At 50.2% G+C, this 14,039-nt stretch overlaps 1 protein-coding gene across 1 annotated transcript in view; it reads left to right on the top strand.

The window, feature by feature from the left end:
- Positions 1-14,039, top strand: part of col24a1 (collagen type XXIV alpha 1 chain) — a 191,561-nt gene that overhangs the window by 24,408 nt on the left and 153,114 nt on the right. The window contains exon 3 of the mRNA XM_033029102.1: positions 10,934-12,189. Coding sequence (XP_032884993.1) covers positions 10,934-12,189 — 1,256 coding nt within the window. The remainder of the gene's footprint in view (positions 1-10,933; positions 12,190-14,039) is intronic.

Here is a 14,039-nt window from a genome sequence, read left to right as displayed (position 1 = left end):
GTAGATGGGAGGTCAGGACCGCTCTCTAGTTGGTGAGAGGACGGTTCAGTTGCCTGATAACAGCCGGGAAGAAACTGTTCCTGAATCTGGAGGTGTGCGTTCGTTTTCACACTTCTATACCTCTTGCCCGATGGGAGAGGGGAGAAGAGGGAGTGACCGGGGTGAGACTGGTCCTTGATGATGCTGCTGGCCTTGCCGAGGCAGCGTGAGGTGTAGATGGGGGCGATGACAGGGAGGTTGGTTTGTGTGATGGTCTGGGCTGCTGGCCTTGCCAAGGCAGCGTGAGGTGTAGATGGGGGCGATGGAATGTGCCGTATGCCTCTGTGATTTTGGAGCCAGATCTCTTGTATTGTGTTTGACAAGATAATGGGTCCAATTGGTTGGAGAAATGATAATGGGCCACAGGTTTATTTTCCATCAGGAACGGTTTGGAGAAATAGGTTGATTTCAGTAACAAGGAACAGACAGGATGGCACCTCCACCGAGGGGGCAGAGTGAGGCCATACGCTCCCCTGTAATGGCTCTCGGCTGGAGAACGCTGCTAACAGCAAGCTAGAGTGCACAGCTCGCTTGTTGATGAGATGTTAAACTCGGCCCCATCTGCCCACACACTAAACCTCTGGATGGACTCCGTGACCTTGTGGGTTTCCCCCAGGTGCTCTGGTTTCCTCCCACATCCCAAAGTGCATTTTTTGTTTAAGGCGACACGATGGTGCAGCGGGTAGAGCTGCTGCCTTACAGGACCAGAGACACAGGTTCGATCCTGACCACAGGTGCTGTCTGTACGGAGTTTGCACGTTGTCCCTGTGACCTGCGTGGGTTTTCTCCGGGTGCTCCGGTTTTTTCCCACACCCCAAAGCCGTACAGGTTTGTAGGTTTTTGGCTCCCTCTGTACTTGTAGCAGGCCTTGCACCAACCAGCGATCAACCTGTACACTAGCTGAGATAATGCGTGCTCCCTCTGTATGTCTGAGTCGAGTGCTGGCTGTAACCATGTGCAAACTACATGGTGTGACAGAGAACATGCCTGGGAAATTTTAGGCCAGTCACGCTGGCGCAGCGGTAGAGTTGCTGCCTTACAGCGAATGCAGCGCCGGAGACCCAGGTTCAATCCCGACTATGGGTGCTGTCTGTACGGAGTTTGCACGTTCTCCCCATGACCTGCGTGGGTTTTCTCTGATATCCCCCGTTTCCTCCCACTCTCAAGACGTACAGGTTTTAGGTTAATTGGTAAATGTAAAAATTGTCCCTAGTGTTAATATGCGGGGATAGTGTTAATGTGCGGGGATCGCTGGTCGGCACGGACCCGGTGGGCCGAAGGGCCTGTTTCCTGGCTGTATCTCTAAACTAAACTAAACTAGAAGAAACAACGGTTGGCATTTAAGGAATTGCTGTAGATAATCATGACTTAATCAACAAAGAAGGTACAGTAACCAGGAACAGAACATTATAGATAGTTTCAATTGCACATAATGTTACCAATTATAGCAGTTAGAGCAAGGAAAACTATCAGAATTACAGCAAGGTGGGCCAAAATACGGGGATGCTGGTGAGAAACTCAGCCACGTGCAGCCATTTACAGAGGAAAAGGTTAGGCCTGGTTAATAGACAATAGATAATAGGTGCAGGAGTAGGCCATTTGGCCCTTCAAGCCAGCACCATCATTCAATGTGATCATGGCTGATCATCCACAATCAGTACCCCGTTCCTGCCTTCACCCCATATCCCCTGACTCCGCTATCTTTAAGAGCCCTATCTAGCTCTCTCTTGAAGGCATCCAGAGAACCTGCCTCCACCGCCCTCTGAGGCAGAGAATTCCACAGACTCACCACTCTCTGTGAGAAAAAGTTAACTTAGAAGGTTAAGGATTGCTGGGGAAAATCAAGGACTATTTGCCTTATGGAACAAGTTGACAAATTGTAGGAGTAGAATTAGGCCATTCAGCCCATCGTGTCTACTCCGCCATTCAATCATGGCTGATCTCTGCCTCCTAATCCCATTTTCCTGCCTTCTCCTCATAACCCTTGACACCCGTTCCAATCAAGATCTTGTCTGTTGCTGCCTTAAAAATATCCACTGACTTGGCCTCTGCAGCCTTCTGTTCCACAGATTCACCACCCTCTGACTAAAGAGGTTCCTCCTCACCTCCTTTCTAAAAGAGCGCCCTTTAATTCTAAAACCCCTGTCTCACTGTACGAGTTCATTCAAGAGCTCTCCCGAGTTTAAAAAAAATAAAACTCGTGGTAAGCACGTAGAATGTACATAGCGGGTACGTCGGAGCTCGGGGATGTCTCTTAGCGGCTCGTAATGCTAACGGCAGGTACTCGGGAAACGCGGTAAGCTCGGGAAGACTGGTGAAGATTTTTCAACATGTTGAAAAATGTCCACGAGAGCCCCGAGTACCTACGAGCGGCTATTACCGTAAATCTCCGAGTTCGAATCAGGGCAAACTCGGGAGAACTCTTGAATTAACACGTACGGTGAGACAGGGCTTTGAGGTTGTGCCCTCTGGTCCTAGACTCTCCCACCAGTGGAAACATCAATAGACAATAGCTGCAGGAGTAGGCCATTCGGCCCTTCGGGCCAGCACCGCCACTCACTGTGATCATGGCTGATGCTCACCACATCCACTCTATCTACGCCTGTCATTATCCTGTGAATTTCAATGAGGTGTCCCCCCCAACCTTCCAAACTCCAGCGAGTAGATGCCCAGTGCTATCAAGCGCTCATCGTAGAAACCTCCCAGAAACGGACACAGAGATGCACAGAGTCTTTTCCCCAGGGTAGTGGAATGGAAAACCAGAGCACACAGCTTTAAGGCGAGAGAGGAATGCTTTAATAGGAACCCGAGGGATGACTTTTTCAGTCAGAGGGTGGTGGGTGTATGGAACGAGCTGCCAGAGGAGGTAGTTGAGGCTGGTACAATAACAACATTTATAAGACATTTAGGTGCATACTGTAGATAGACAATAGACAATAGGTGCAGGAGTTAGCCATTCGCCCTTCGAGCCAGCACCGCCATTCAATGTGATCATGGCTGATCATCCATAATCAGTACCCCGTTCCTGCCTTCTCCACATATCCCCTGAGAGGAAAACATTTTTCACACAGAGAGTGGTGAATCTCTGGAATTCTCTGCCACAGAAGGTAGTTGAGGCCAGTTCATTGGCTATATTTAAGAGGGAGATAGATGTGGCCCTTGTGGCTAAAGGGATCAGGGGGTATGGAAAGAAGGCAGGAACAGGATACTGAGTTGGATGATCAGCCATGATCATATTGAATGGCGGTGCAGGCTCGAATGGCCTACTCCTGCGCCTAGTTTCTATGTTTCTATGACTCCGCTATCTTTAAGAGCCCTATCTAGCTCTCTCTTGAAAGTATCCAGAGAACCGGCCCCCACTGCCCTCTGAGGCAGAGAATTCCACAGACTCACAACTCTCTGAGAAAAAGTGTTTCCTCGTCTCCGTTCTAAATGGCTTACCCCTTATTCTTAAGCTGTGGCCCCTGGTTCTGGACTCCCCCAACATTGGGGACATGTTTCCTACCTCCAGCGTGTCCAAACCCTTAATAATCTTATACGGTTCTATAAGATAGGACAGGTTTAGAGGGATAGGGGCCATATTTGAGCAGGTGGGGCTCGTGTACATGGGGACATCTTAACCGCCAGGGGGAGGTTGTGTTGGGGGGCCTGTTTCTGTGCCATATGGCTCTGTGACTATTGAGGGTGGCACGATGGCACTGCGGTAGAGTTGCTGCCACACAGCACCGGAGACCCAGGTTTGATTCTGACCGCAGGTGCTGTCTGTTCAGAATGTTCATGTCTCTCCGTGACCTGGGTGCTCCAGATTCCTCCTACACTCCGAAGACGTGCAGGTTTGTAGGTTAATTGGCTTCTGTAAATTGTCCCCAGTGCATAGGATAGTGCGAGTGTGGGGGATCGCTGGTCGATGGGCAGAAGGGCCTGTTTCCTAGTTGTATCTAAAGCCTAAAGTCGCATGCTTGTGTGTCTCAGAGAGTGGATCATAAGATCATGTGATAGGAGCAGAATTAGGCCATTCGGCCCATCAAACCTACTCCACCATTCAATCATGGCTGATCTATCTCTCCCTCCTAACCCCATTCTCCTGCCTTCTCCCCATAACCCCTGACACCCGCACTGATCAAGAATCTATCTATCTCTGCCTTAAATATATCCACTGACCTGTGGCCTCCACAGCCGTCTGTGGCAAAGAATTCCACAGATTCACCACCCTCTGATTAAAGAAATTCCTCCTCATCTCCTTCCTAAAAGAACATCCTTTAATTCTGAGGCTGTGCCCTCTGGTCCTAGACTCTCCCACTAGTGGAAACATCTTCTCCACATCCACTCTATCCGGGCTTTCACTATTCTGTAAGTTTCAATGAGGTCGCCCCTCATTCTTCTAAACTCCAGCGAGTACAGGCCCAGAGTCCAACGCTCATCATATGTTAACCCACTCATTCCTGGGATCATTCTTGTAATCCTAGGATTTGGTCAGTGTGGTTGGAGGACCAAATACATCATCTTAAGTATCTGGCAGGCTGTCTTTGTAGTTTGTATGTCTTGGAATAATCAATATAGACACAAAATGCTGGAGTAACTCAGCGGGACAGGCAGCATCCCTGGAGAGAAGGAATGGGTGGCGTTTCAGGTCGAGACCCTTCTCTCCAGGGATGCTGCCTGTTACTCCAGATTTTGTGTCTATCTTTGCTACCAAACATGTTTGCCACAGACTGCATGTAGAATGAGATCAACCTCCATGTGTAGCCACTTGAACACAGAGTGCATCCGTTCACTATGATGGGTTTGAGATTGATTCATGGTGCAGCCGTAATGGCAATCAGATGTGTAGTCAAGAGGCTTTCTCTGGCTGCAATATTACAGAGGAATATATGGTATTAAAGTATGGAAGTTGTCAGGTCATGTAACAATTGTACAAGGCAGGAGGTAGTTGAGGCAGGGACTATCGCAATGTTTAAGAAACATTTACACAGGTACATGGATAGGACAGGTTTAGGGGGATATGGGCCAAACGCTGGTACATTTTAATTTAGTTTAGAGATACAACACCGAAACAGGCCCTTCGGCCCACCAGGTTAGGGTTAAGGTTAGGGTCCACTCCGACCAGCGATCCCCGCACACTAACACTATCCTACACATACTCGGGACAATTTTTACATTTACACCAAGCCAATTAACCTACAAACCTGCACATCTTTGGAGTGTGGGAGGAAACCAAAGATTTCGGAGAAAACCCACGCAGGTCACGGGGAGAACGTGCAAACTCCGTACAGACAGCACCCGTAGTCAGGTTTAAACCCGGGTCTCCGGCGCTGCATTCGCTGTAAAGCAGTAACTCTACCGCTGCGCCACCGATGGGACTAGTGTAGATGGGGCATGTTGGTCGGTGTGGGCACGTTAGGCGGTTCCAACGCTGTATGACTCAATGACATCGATGAGGCCACATCTAGAGTATTGTGGGCTAAGGAATGGTTAATGGAGTTTAATGCAGAGAAGTGCAAGGTGGTGCATTTTTGGACGTCAAACACAGTCAATGATCGGGCTCTGGGTAGTGTTATAAAGCAGAGGCATCTAGGAGTTCAGGTACATTATTCCTTGAAAGTGGTGTCACAGTAGAGAGGGTGGTCAAGAAGGCTTTTGGCACATTGGCCTTCATCAGTCAGAGTATTGAGTCCAGAGGTTAGGAGGTCATGTTGCAGTTGTACAAGACGTTGGTGAGGCCACATTGGGAGTATAATGGTCAGTTTTGGTCACCCTGTTACAGGGGAGACGATATTTAGCAGAGATTTACGAGGATATTGCCAGGATTCATGGAAACATCTAAAGTAAGTGCAGGAAGAGGCCATTCGGCCCTTCGAGCCAGCACCGCCATTCAATATGATCATGGCTGATCATCCACAATCAGTACCCCGTTCCTGCTTTTTCCCTAAATCCCTTGATTCCTTTAGCCCAAAGAACTAAATCTAAAGGGGCTGTCCCACTTGGGAGACCTAATTGGCGAGTTTAGAAGAGTTTAGGAGAGTTTGAAAAAATGTCATGTTGACGACCTCCTTCGACTATGTAGAAGACCAGCTTCGACTTGCTGTGACTAGCTTCGGGAAAATTGGACACCGAATAGTGGAGACTGAAGACGATCTCCTTCGACCTCCTTTGACCTCCTTTGACCTCCTTTCGACTATGATGAAGACTATCTACAACTACCTTCGATTACCCTTGATTACCTACGACTAACATGCCGACCTACTACGACCTACTTCCACTAAACCTACGAGTAAAAAAAGTATTGATTTTTTTTCCTTGGCGACCTTTTTTCCACTCGCGGGCATTTTTCAACATGTTGAAAAATACGCGGTGACCTAGCTGGGGCCTTGAGTACGCGGGGACTACTCTCGAGCATGAAGGAGAGTTACAAAGACCTCCTACGACCTCTTGTCAGCCATGCTGCGAGTATGAGTCGAGGGAAAACTCGCCAGAACCTGTGGATTAGGTCGCCCACGTGGGACAGCCCCTTAACTCTCCCTTGAAAACATCCACTGCCATCTGTGGCAGAGAATTCCACAGATTCTCAACTCTCCAGGTGAAAAGGTTTTTCCTCATCTAAACTAAACCAAACTAGACTTTCCTCATCTAGACTAAACCAAACTGAACCAGATACAACTACGGCTTTTAAAAGACGTGTGGACAGACATATGGACAGGAAGGGTTTGGAGGGATATGGGCCAAATGTAGGCAAATGGGACTATCCCAGTATACCAACTTGGGTCAGCATGGACGAGGTGGGCTGAAGGGCCTGTTTCCGTGCTGCACAGCTCGATGTCATTGCTCCTGGTGTCCCGCTGTTGCTGGGACAGTTTTATAGCAGTTATTCAGCGTTACGATGGGATTCCATATTAAAATGGTCCATGTTTTCAATTAATGTGTCAGTCTTGTGCTAAATCCGAATAAAGCAAACTACAAAGGCACGAGGCATGTGTTGCCGATGAGGAGAGGAAAACTACGTCACACAGTATGTGCGTAAAACAACAATGGGCCAACAGTTAAAGAGTTTACCACACGGGGTTACAAGTAACAAGTACCTCTAGCCATTGGGAATGCAAGGTGACGATGAACAAACGTTGTCAAGCATGAAGCATAAAAACAGATTGTAAGTTGTGGATGGAACCCAGTCACTGCCAATTCAGAGCCCAGGTGTGAATATCACAAGCAAGATGTATACCCATTACCACACAAAGTATCCTATTGAGATGCATCACAGATAGACTCAGTGCTGGAGTAACTCAGCGGGTCAGGCAGCATCTGTGGAGAACATGGATAGGTGACGTTTCACAGAGTGCTGGAGTAACTCAGCGGGTCAGGCAGCATCTGTGGAGAACATGGATAGGTGACGTTTCACAGAGTGCTGGAGTAACTCAGCGGGTCAGGCAGCATCAGCGGAGAGAAGGAATGGGTGGAGTCTTTGGTCAGAACCCTTCTTCAGATGCATTGCAGATTGGTTTGGTAACAGCTCTGGCCAAAACCACTGTTTCTTTTATGTTCTTGTGGACGTAGCCCAGTCCATCACACAGACCACACTCCCCACCATCGACTCCATCTACACTTCGCACTGCTTCGAGAAAGCTGCCAACATAATCAATGACCACTCACACTGGTCATTCCCTCTCCTGTGGGGCAGAAGGTACAGAAGCTTAAATACGTGCAACACCAGATTCAGGAACAGCTGCTTCCTCGCTGTTATCAGACGACTGAACGGTCCTCTCATGATGACGGGTGTTGTTCTGATCTCCCAACCTACCTTATTGCCGACCTTGCACTTTTTTAATCTGCACTTTCTCTGTGAGTGTAACATTATAATGCTGTAACACCATATTCTGCACTCGTCTGCTCCTGCCTTCTCCCTGTAACCCCTGACACCCGTACTAATTAAGAATCTATCTATCTCTGCCTTAATTAAATATATCCACTGACTTGTGGCCTCCACAGCCGTCTGTGGCAAAGAATTCCACAGATTCACCACCCTCAGACTGAAGAAATTCCTCCTCATCTCCTTTATTAAGGGCCTGTCCCACTTACACGACTTTCTGGGCGACTGCCGGCACCCGTCATAGGTTGTCGAAAATTCTCAACATGCTGAAAATCCAGCGGCGACCAGAAAGATGCTACGACTCTTTGGGCGACTGAGGAAACGACTCACGACCATACAGGCGACATGTCGCGGGGTGAAGCCCGTGCTCCTGAGTAGTCGCCCAAAGAGTCGTACCTGGTTCTGGTCACCGCTGGATTTTCAACGTAGGAAAATGTCGGCAGCCTGCTGCGACTACGACGGATGCCGGCAGTCGCGGAGAAAGTCACGTAAGTGGAACAGGGCCATAACGGTACGTCTTTTTATTTTGAAGCTGTGGCCTCTGGTCCTCTGGTCCTCGACTCACCCACGAGTGGAAACATCCTCTCCACATCCACTCTGTCCAGGCCTCTTTTCTCATCACAACCTTGACTACACTTGATGACTGGTGTTGCCGGGCTTGTAAAACACTTTGCTTGACACCTACAAGCACCTGTATTTATGCCTTGGCCACCACATGTGCGGCAACTGGAAGTTGCTGTTTATTTGACGGATCTATTGTACATCTCAACAGCCAATTAGTTGCTTTTGAAGTGGCCTGGCGTTTTAATCGAGGCAGCAGCAGCTCCCGGAACAGTATCTGCTCGCGGGGGGCTATTACACACCAGGCAGGCGCTGGTCTAGGGTCTTGTGGTGGGCAAACCCGTCGGGTGGAGAATCTGTGTGAAGCCCGGGAGATAGCAGGAGTGTAGAACGCGGTCTAGTCCCATCATGTCACCATCTGGGCAATGAATCACCGCAGACAGCCGCGGTAATCTCCCACTGACTCACACAGGAGCTCAAACCATCCATCACTGCTCCACGATTTAACGCAAGGAAGAAGCCCTGTCCACTTTGCTCAGATCAAACGTAACCTCTGTTCCCCACTGACCCCCCAGGCCAGCAATAACCACCTTTAAACATTCCCACCTGCTTTTCAAATTACTTTCAAATAAAGCCTCAGGACATCCCATTTCTTAGTTTAGTTTAGATATACAGCGTGGAAACAGGCCCTTCGGCCCACCGAGTCCCTGCCGGCCAACAATCGCTGTAACACTCGTTCTGTCGCCACATTAGGGACGATTTACCGGAGCCAATTAACCTGCGAACCTGTACATCTTTGCAGTGTGGGAGGAGACCAGTGCACCCGGAGAAAACCCACGCGGTCACAGGGAGAATATGCAAACTCTGTACATACAGCGACTGTAGTCAGGATCGAACCCGGGTCTCTGGCACCCGTGCCACCCTCAGCAACTCCCAGTCACCTCGCTCCTTACGCCCATCTCCAAGTCTCCCACCTTCCTCTTTCCCCTCCCCCTTGTCTCCTTCCACCCATATCCCTCCCCCGGCGGAGGAGGTAGTTGAGGCAAGTACAATAACAACATTTCACAGACACTTGGACAGGTACATGGATAGGAAAGGCTTCAAGGGACATGGGCCAAACGCGGGCAACTGGGACTAGCGTAGATGGGGCATGTTGGTCGGCCTGGACAAGCTGGGCAAAGGACCCGTTTACAAGCTGTATGAATCTGACATGAATGAATGAATAAGTTTATTGGCCAAGTATTCACATACAAGGAATTTGCCTTGGTGCTCCGCTCACAAGTGACAACATGACATACAGTGACAGTTGGGATTGACACATAAAACAATAAACATTTTTGATTAAATATGTAACTTCTCTCCGTATCTGACCCCCTTTTGTCTCCTGGTCACCTCCAGCCTTTGTCCAAGCGAAATATGAGGTGCTGCTCCTCCAATTTACGGTGGTGCTCAAGTCCTTGCTTTCTCCCTCTTTCCCCTCCCCTTCGCGTGCGTGTGTGTGCTTGCGTGTGCGCGTGTGTACGTGTGTGTGTGAGTGTGTACGTGCGTGGTGTGTGTGTGTGTGTGCGTGGTGTGTGTGCGTGGCATGTGTGTGCGCGTGCGCGCGTGTGTGTGAGTGCGTGCGTGTGCGTGCGTGTGTGTGCGTGCGTGCGTGGTGTGTGTGTGTGTGTGTGTGTGCGTGTGCGTGCGCGTGTGCGTGAGTGCGTGCGCGTGTGTGCGTGCGTGTGTGCGCGTGTGCGTGTGTGGTGGAAGCTGCTTCACATAGCGTTGTGGACCGAGAGCCTACATCCACACTGCTGTGTGAGTAACAGAATGGATTCGGGCCAGGCTGATATTTCACTGCCAGGTATAATAATGCTTTGCACATTGTCCTCAGTTATTCCAGGAATGTTAAAGGATTGATCTCTGCTTGTTATTGATGGACCTGGATACACGCGGTGATCATAGAGTCATACAGCCCTTACACACAAAATCATGAGAGGAATAGATCGGGTAGATGCACAGAGTCTTTTGTCCCAGAGTAGGGGAATTGAGGACCAGAGACAAAGGTTTAAGGTGAGGGGGGAAAGATTTAATAGGAACCAGAGGGGTAACTTTTTCACACAGAGGGTGGTGTGTGTACAAACCAAGCTGCCGGAGGAGGTAGTTGAGGCTGGGACTGTCCCAATGTTTAAGAAACAGTTAGACAGGTACATGGATAGGACAGGTTTAGAGAGATATGGGCCAAATGTAGGCAGGTGGGACTAGAGTAGATGGGACATGTTAGTTGTTGTGGGCAAGTTGGGCCGAAGGGTCTGTGCCCACACTGGGAGACTCTATGTTTCGTTGGAGACATGCCAAACTTCCGTGGTCTTCTCAAGAAGATGAGGATGGAGGTGGGCCGGTGATTCACTGTGAGAAGATCTTGTTTTAAATACGGAGTTTCATTTGTGTTGCAAACTGAGTTGATGTTGTGTTGTGTTTCACCTGTAGGTGTAGACGTTCTGCAGAATCTTGGCCTGACAGACACCAGAGCGTTGCTGACATCTTCTCCAGGAGCATGGGCAGGGGTCTCATTACCTCGGGGGGTCAACGTGGCAGAGACGGGCATTACCCTGTCCGGCGCCGGGCTCCTTGAGGCACCGACGGAGGTGGCCATGCCAGGGATGACAGGAGGTGACCTGTCCATCGTGGTCAGTCTCCGCTCACACCGGCCCAACAACGCCTTCCTGTTCACCATCAAAAACAGAAACAGACTGCAGTTTGGAGTCCAGTTGCTGCCCAGGAAACTGGTTGTGTACGTGGAGGAGAAGCCCTCTGTGTATTTTGAGTTCAGTGCCCACGATGGCCGTTGGCACACGTTTGCCATTGGAATCAGCGGGAACGTGGCCTCCCTGTACTCATCGTGCGGTGCCAACTCCTCGCACAAGTCTCTCCCCGCCCGCCTCCCGGCCTTCCCTCCCGGCAGCCGGCTAACTCTGGGGAGGATGAGCTTGAAGTCGGAGTCTTTCCAAGGCACCATTTGCCAGCTGGACTTCTACCCCGACGCTGAAGCCTCCTCCAGCTACTGTGACCACGTGAAGAATCATTGCCGGCGCGCCGACACGTACCGATCGCTCCCCACCGCGGCCACTCACCAAGTGTCGCCGAGCTCCTGGACAACGGCGAGGGGAGAGATGGTAACAGCGCCGGCGCTGGTCAGTCCCCGAGATATGGCGCCTGGGAACACGTATGTAACTGCGGACACGTGGACAGTGTCCACCCTGTCACCGTTGACCTCGGCCAGCCGACCGGCCACGCACTCTGGTGAGGCGGTGAGACTCCACCAGGACGGGCATGGCCAGGTTGACCCTGGCGTTGTCCCCACCGCCAGCCACCCGGCTATCGGCAAGTCCCAATCACCGGCCAGTGGTGCCGAAACTCACGGCAAAACCACGTCCAATGCTCATGAGCTGCTACGTTCTAGCCAAGAATTGGAGAGACAGGGGGAAGCTAAACCCTCCCAGGCCGTAGGCCACATCTCACAGCAAATACACACGATCAACGCCACATTGTACCGGGCAGCGGAGGAGATGTCTACACAAGACCTGGACCAGGAATGGGGTCACGAGGCTCATTCTGCCCTGGCTCTAGACTCGGCTGAAGCCATGGATGACATTGAGATTGAAAACTACCACTATGATTACGAGGACTTCCTGGATTATTTCGACCACGATCAGCTTGGGCCCAAGGGAGAGCCAGGACCACCCGTAAGTATTGGTCACACAAGGAACTGCAGGTGCTGGGACCTTGAGGAAAAAGCGCGAAAGTGCCGGAGGAGCTAGGAATATCAGTGGAGGGAATGCACGGGCGTTGTTGCGGGTCGGGACCCTTCTTCAGACAAACACACAATATTTCAGGTTGAGGTCCTTCTTCAGTCAGATGGAGGGTCTCGACCCAAAGGATCGCCTATCAATTCCCTCCACGGATGCTGCCTGACCCGCTGAGTTCCTCCAGGACTTTGTGCCTTAAGGGCCTGTCCCACTTACGCGATGGGTGCCGGCAGTCAGCGAAAAAAACGCGTAAGTGGGACAGGCCCTTCACCTGTAAGTCTGCCGGATTGAAAGCAATGATGCCCATCGCTGGTGATTAAAGAGGAAGGCTGAACTTGTCTGAGGGCATGTCAGAATAAGGCCTTGCACTAAAGATTTATCCAGCAATACCTTATTTTGCACATTTTTCATTTGTTAGTATTCACTTTCCGAATAGTGAAAGGCCTGGATAGAGTGGATGTGGAGAGGATGTTTCCACTAGTGGGAGAGTCTAGGACCAGAGGTCACAGCCTCAGAATTAAAGGACGTTCCTTTAGGAAGGAGATGAGGGGGGGTTTCATTTAGCCAGAGGTTGGTGAATCTGTGGAATTCATTGCCACAGACGGCTGTGGAGGCCACAAGTCATTGAGTACGTTGAAGGCAGAGATTGAGATGCTTGATTAGTACAGGTGTCAGGGGTTATGGGGAGATGGCAGGAGAATGGGGTTGAGAGGGAGAGATAGATCAGTCATGATTGAATGGCAGAGTAGACTTGATGGGCCGAATAGCCTAATTCTGCTCCTGGAACTTATAGACGTGAACTTTCCCATCACAGCTTTCCACTGACTGCCCTTTATTGCAACACACAAGTTGACCATTCAGCCCATCGGATGTATGCCAGTCCCAGGGGGGGAGCCCTTCCAATCCTAGCCCCCCCTCTGTAGATCTCTGGTAGTCCTGCAAGATTCTCTTTCAGATATGTCCCCTCAGCTACTTTTGCCACTTTCCTGCACTAGGAGGTAATTTACAGTCCTGTTGAGCTTATTGTCATCTGCACAATAGACAATAGACAACAGGTGCAGGAGTAGGCCATTCAGCCCTTCGAGCCAGCACCGCCATTCAATGTGATCATGGCTGATCATCCACAACCAGTACCCCGTTCCTGCCTTCTTCCCATATCCCCTGACTCCGCTATCTTTATGGTGATGTACAGGTACAATGAGAATCTAGTGTGCAGCAGCAGCAGCAGCATCATGGGGCCCACACACTCACACAACACACAGTGACTTCAGTTATACACAAATTCTACAAGACGGTGGAACAAGGCCTTGCAAAGCCTTGCTATTGAGGGAGTGCAGCGTAGGTTCACCAGGTTAATTCCCGGGATGGCGGGACTGTCATATGCTGAGAGAATGGAGCAGCTGGGTTTGTACTCTCTGGAGTTTAGGAGGATGAGAGGTCATCTCATTGAAACATATAAGATTGTTAAGGGCTTGGACACGCTGGAGGCAGGAAACATGTTCCTGATGTTGGGGGAGTCCAGAACCAGGGGCCACAGTTTAAGAATAAGGGGTAACCCATTTAGAACGGAGACGAGGAAACACTTTTTCTCACACAGAGAATGGTGAGTCTGTGGAATTATCTGCCTCAGAGGGTGGTGGAGGCAGGTTCTCTGGATACTTTCAAGAGAGAGCTAGATAGGGCTCTTAAAGATAGTGGAGTCGGGATATGGGGAGAAGGCAGGAACGGGGTACTGATTGGGGATGATCAGCCATGATCACATTGAATGGCGGTGCTGGCTGGAAGGG

Source organism: Amblyraja radiata, chromosome 10 (assembly GCF_010909765.2).
Source record: "Amblyraja radiata isolate CabotCenter1 chromosome 10, sAmbRad1.1.pri, whole genome shotgun sequence".
Lineage (NCBI taxonomy): Eukaryota > Metazoa > Chordata > Chondrichthyes > Rajiformes > Rajidae > Amblyraja > Amblyraja radiata.
Note: the sequence above shows the minus strand (reverse complement) of the source record. Positions and strands in the feature narration are given on the sequence as shown.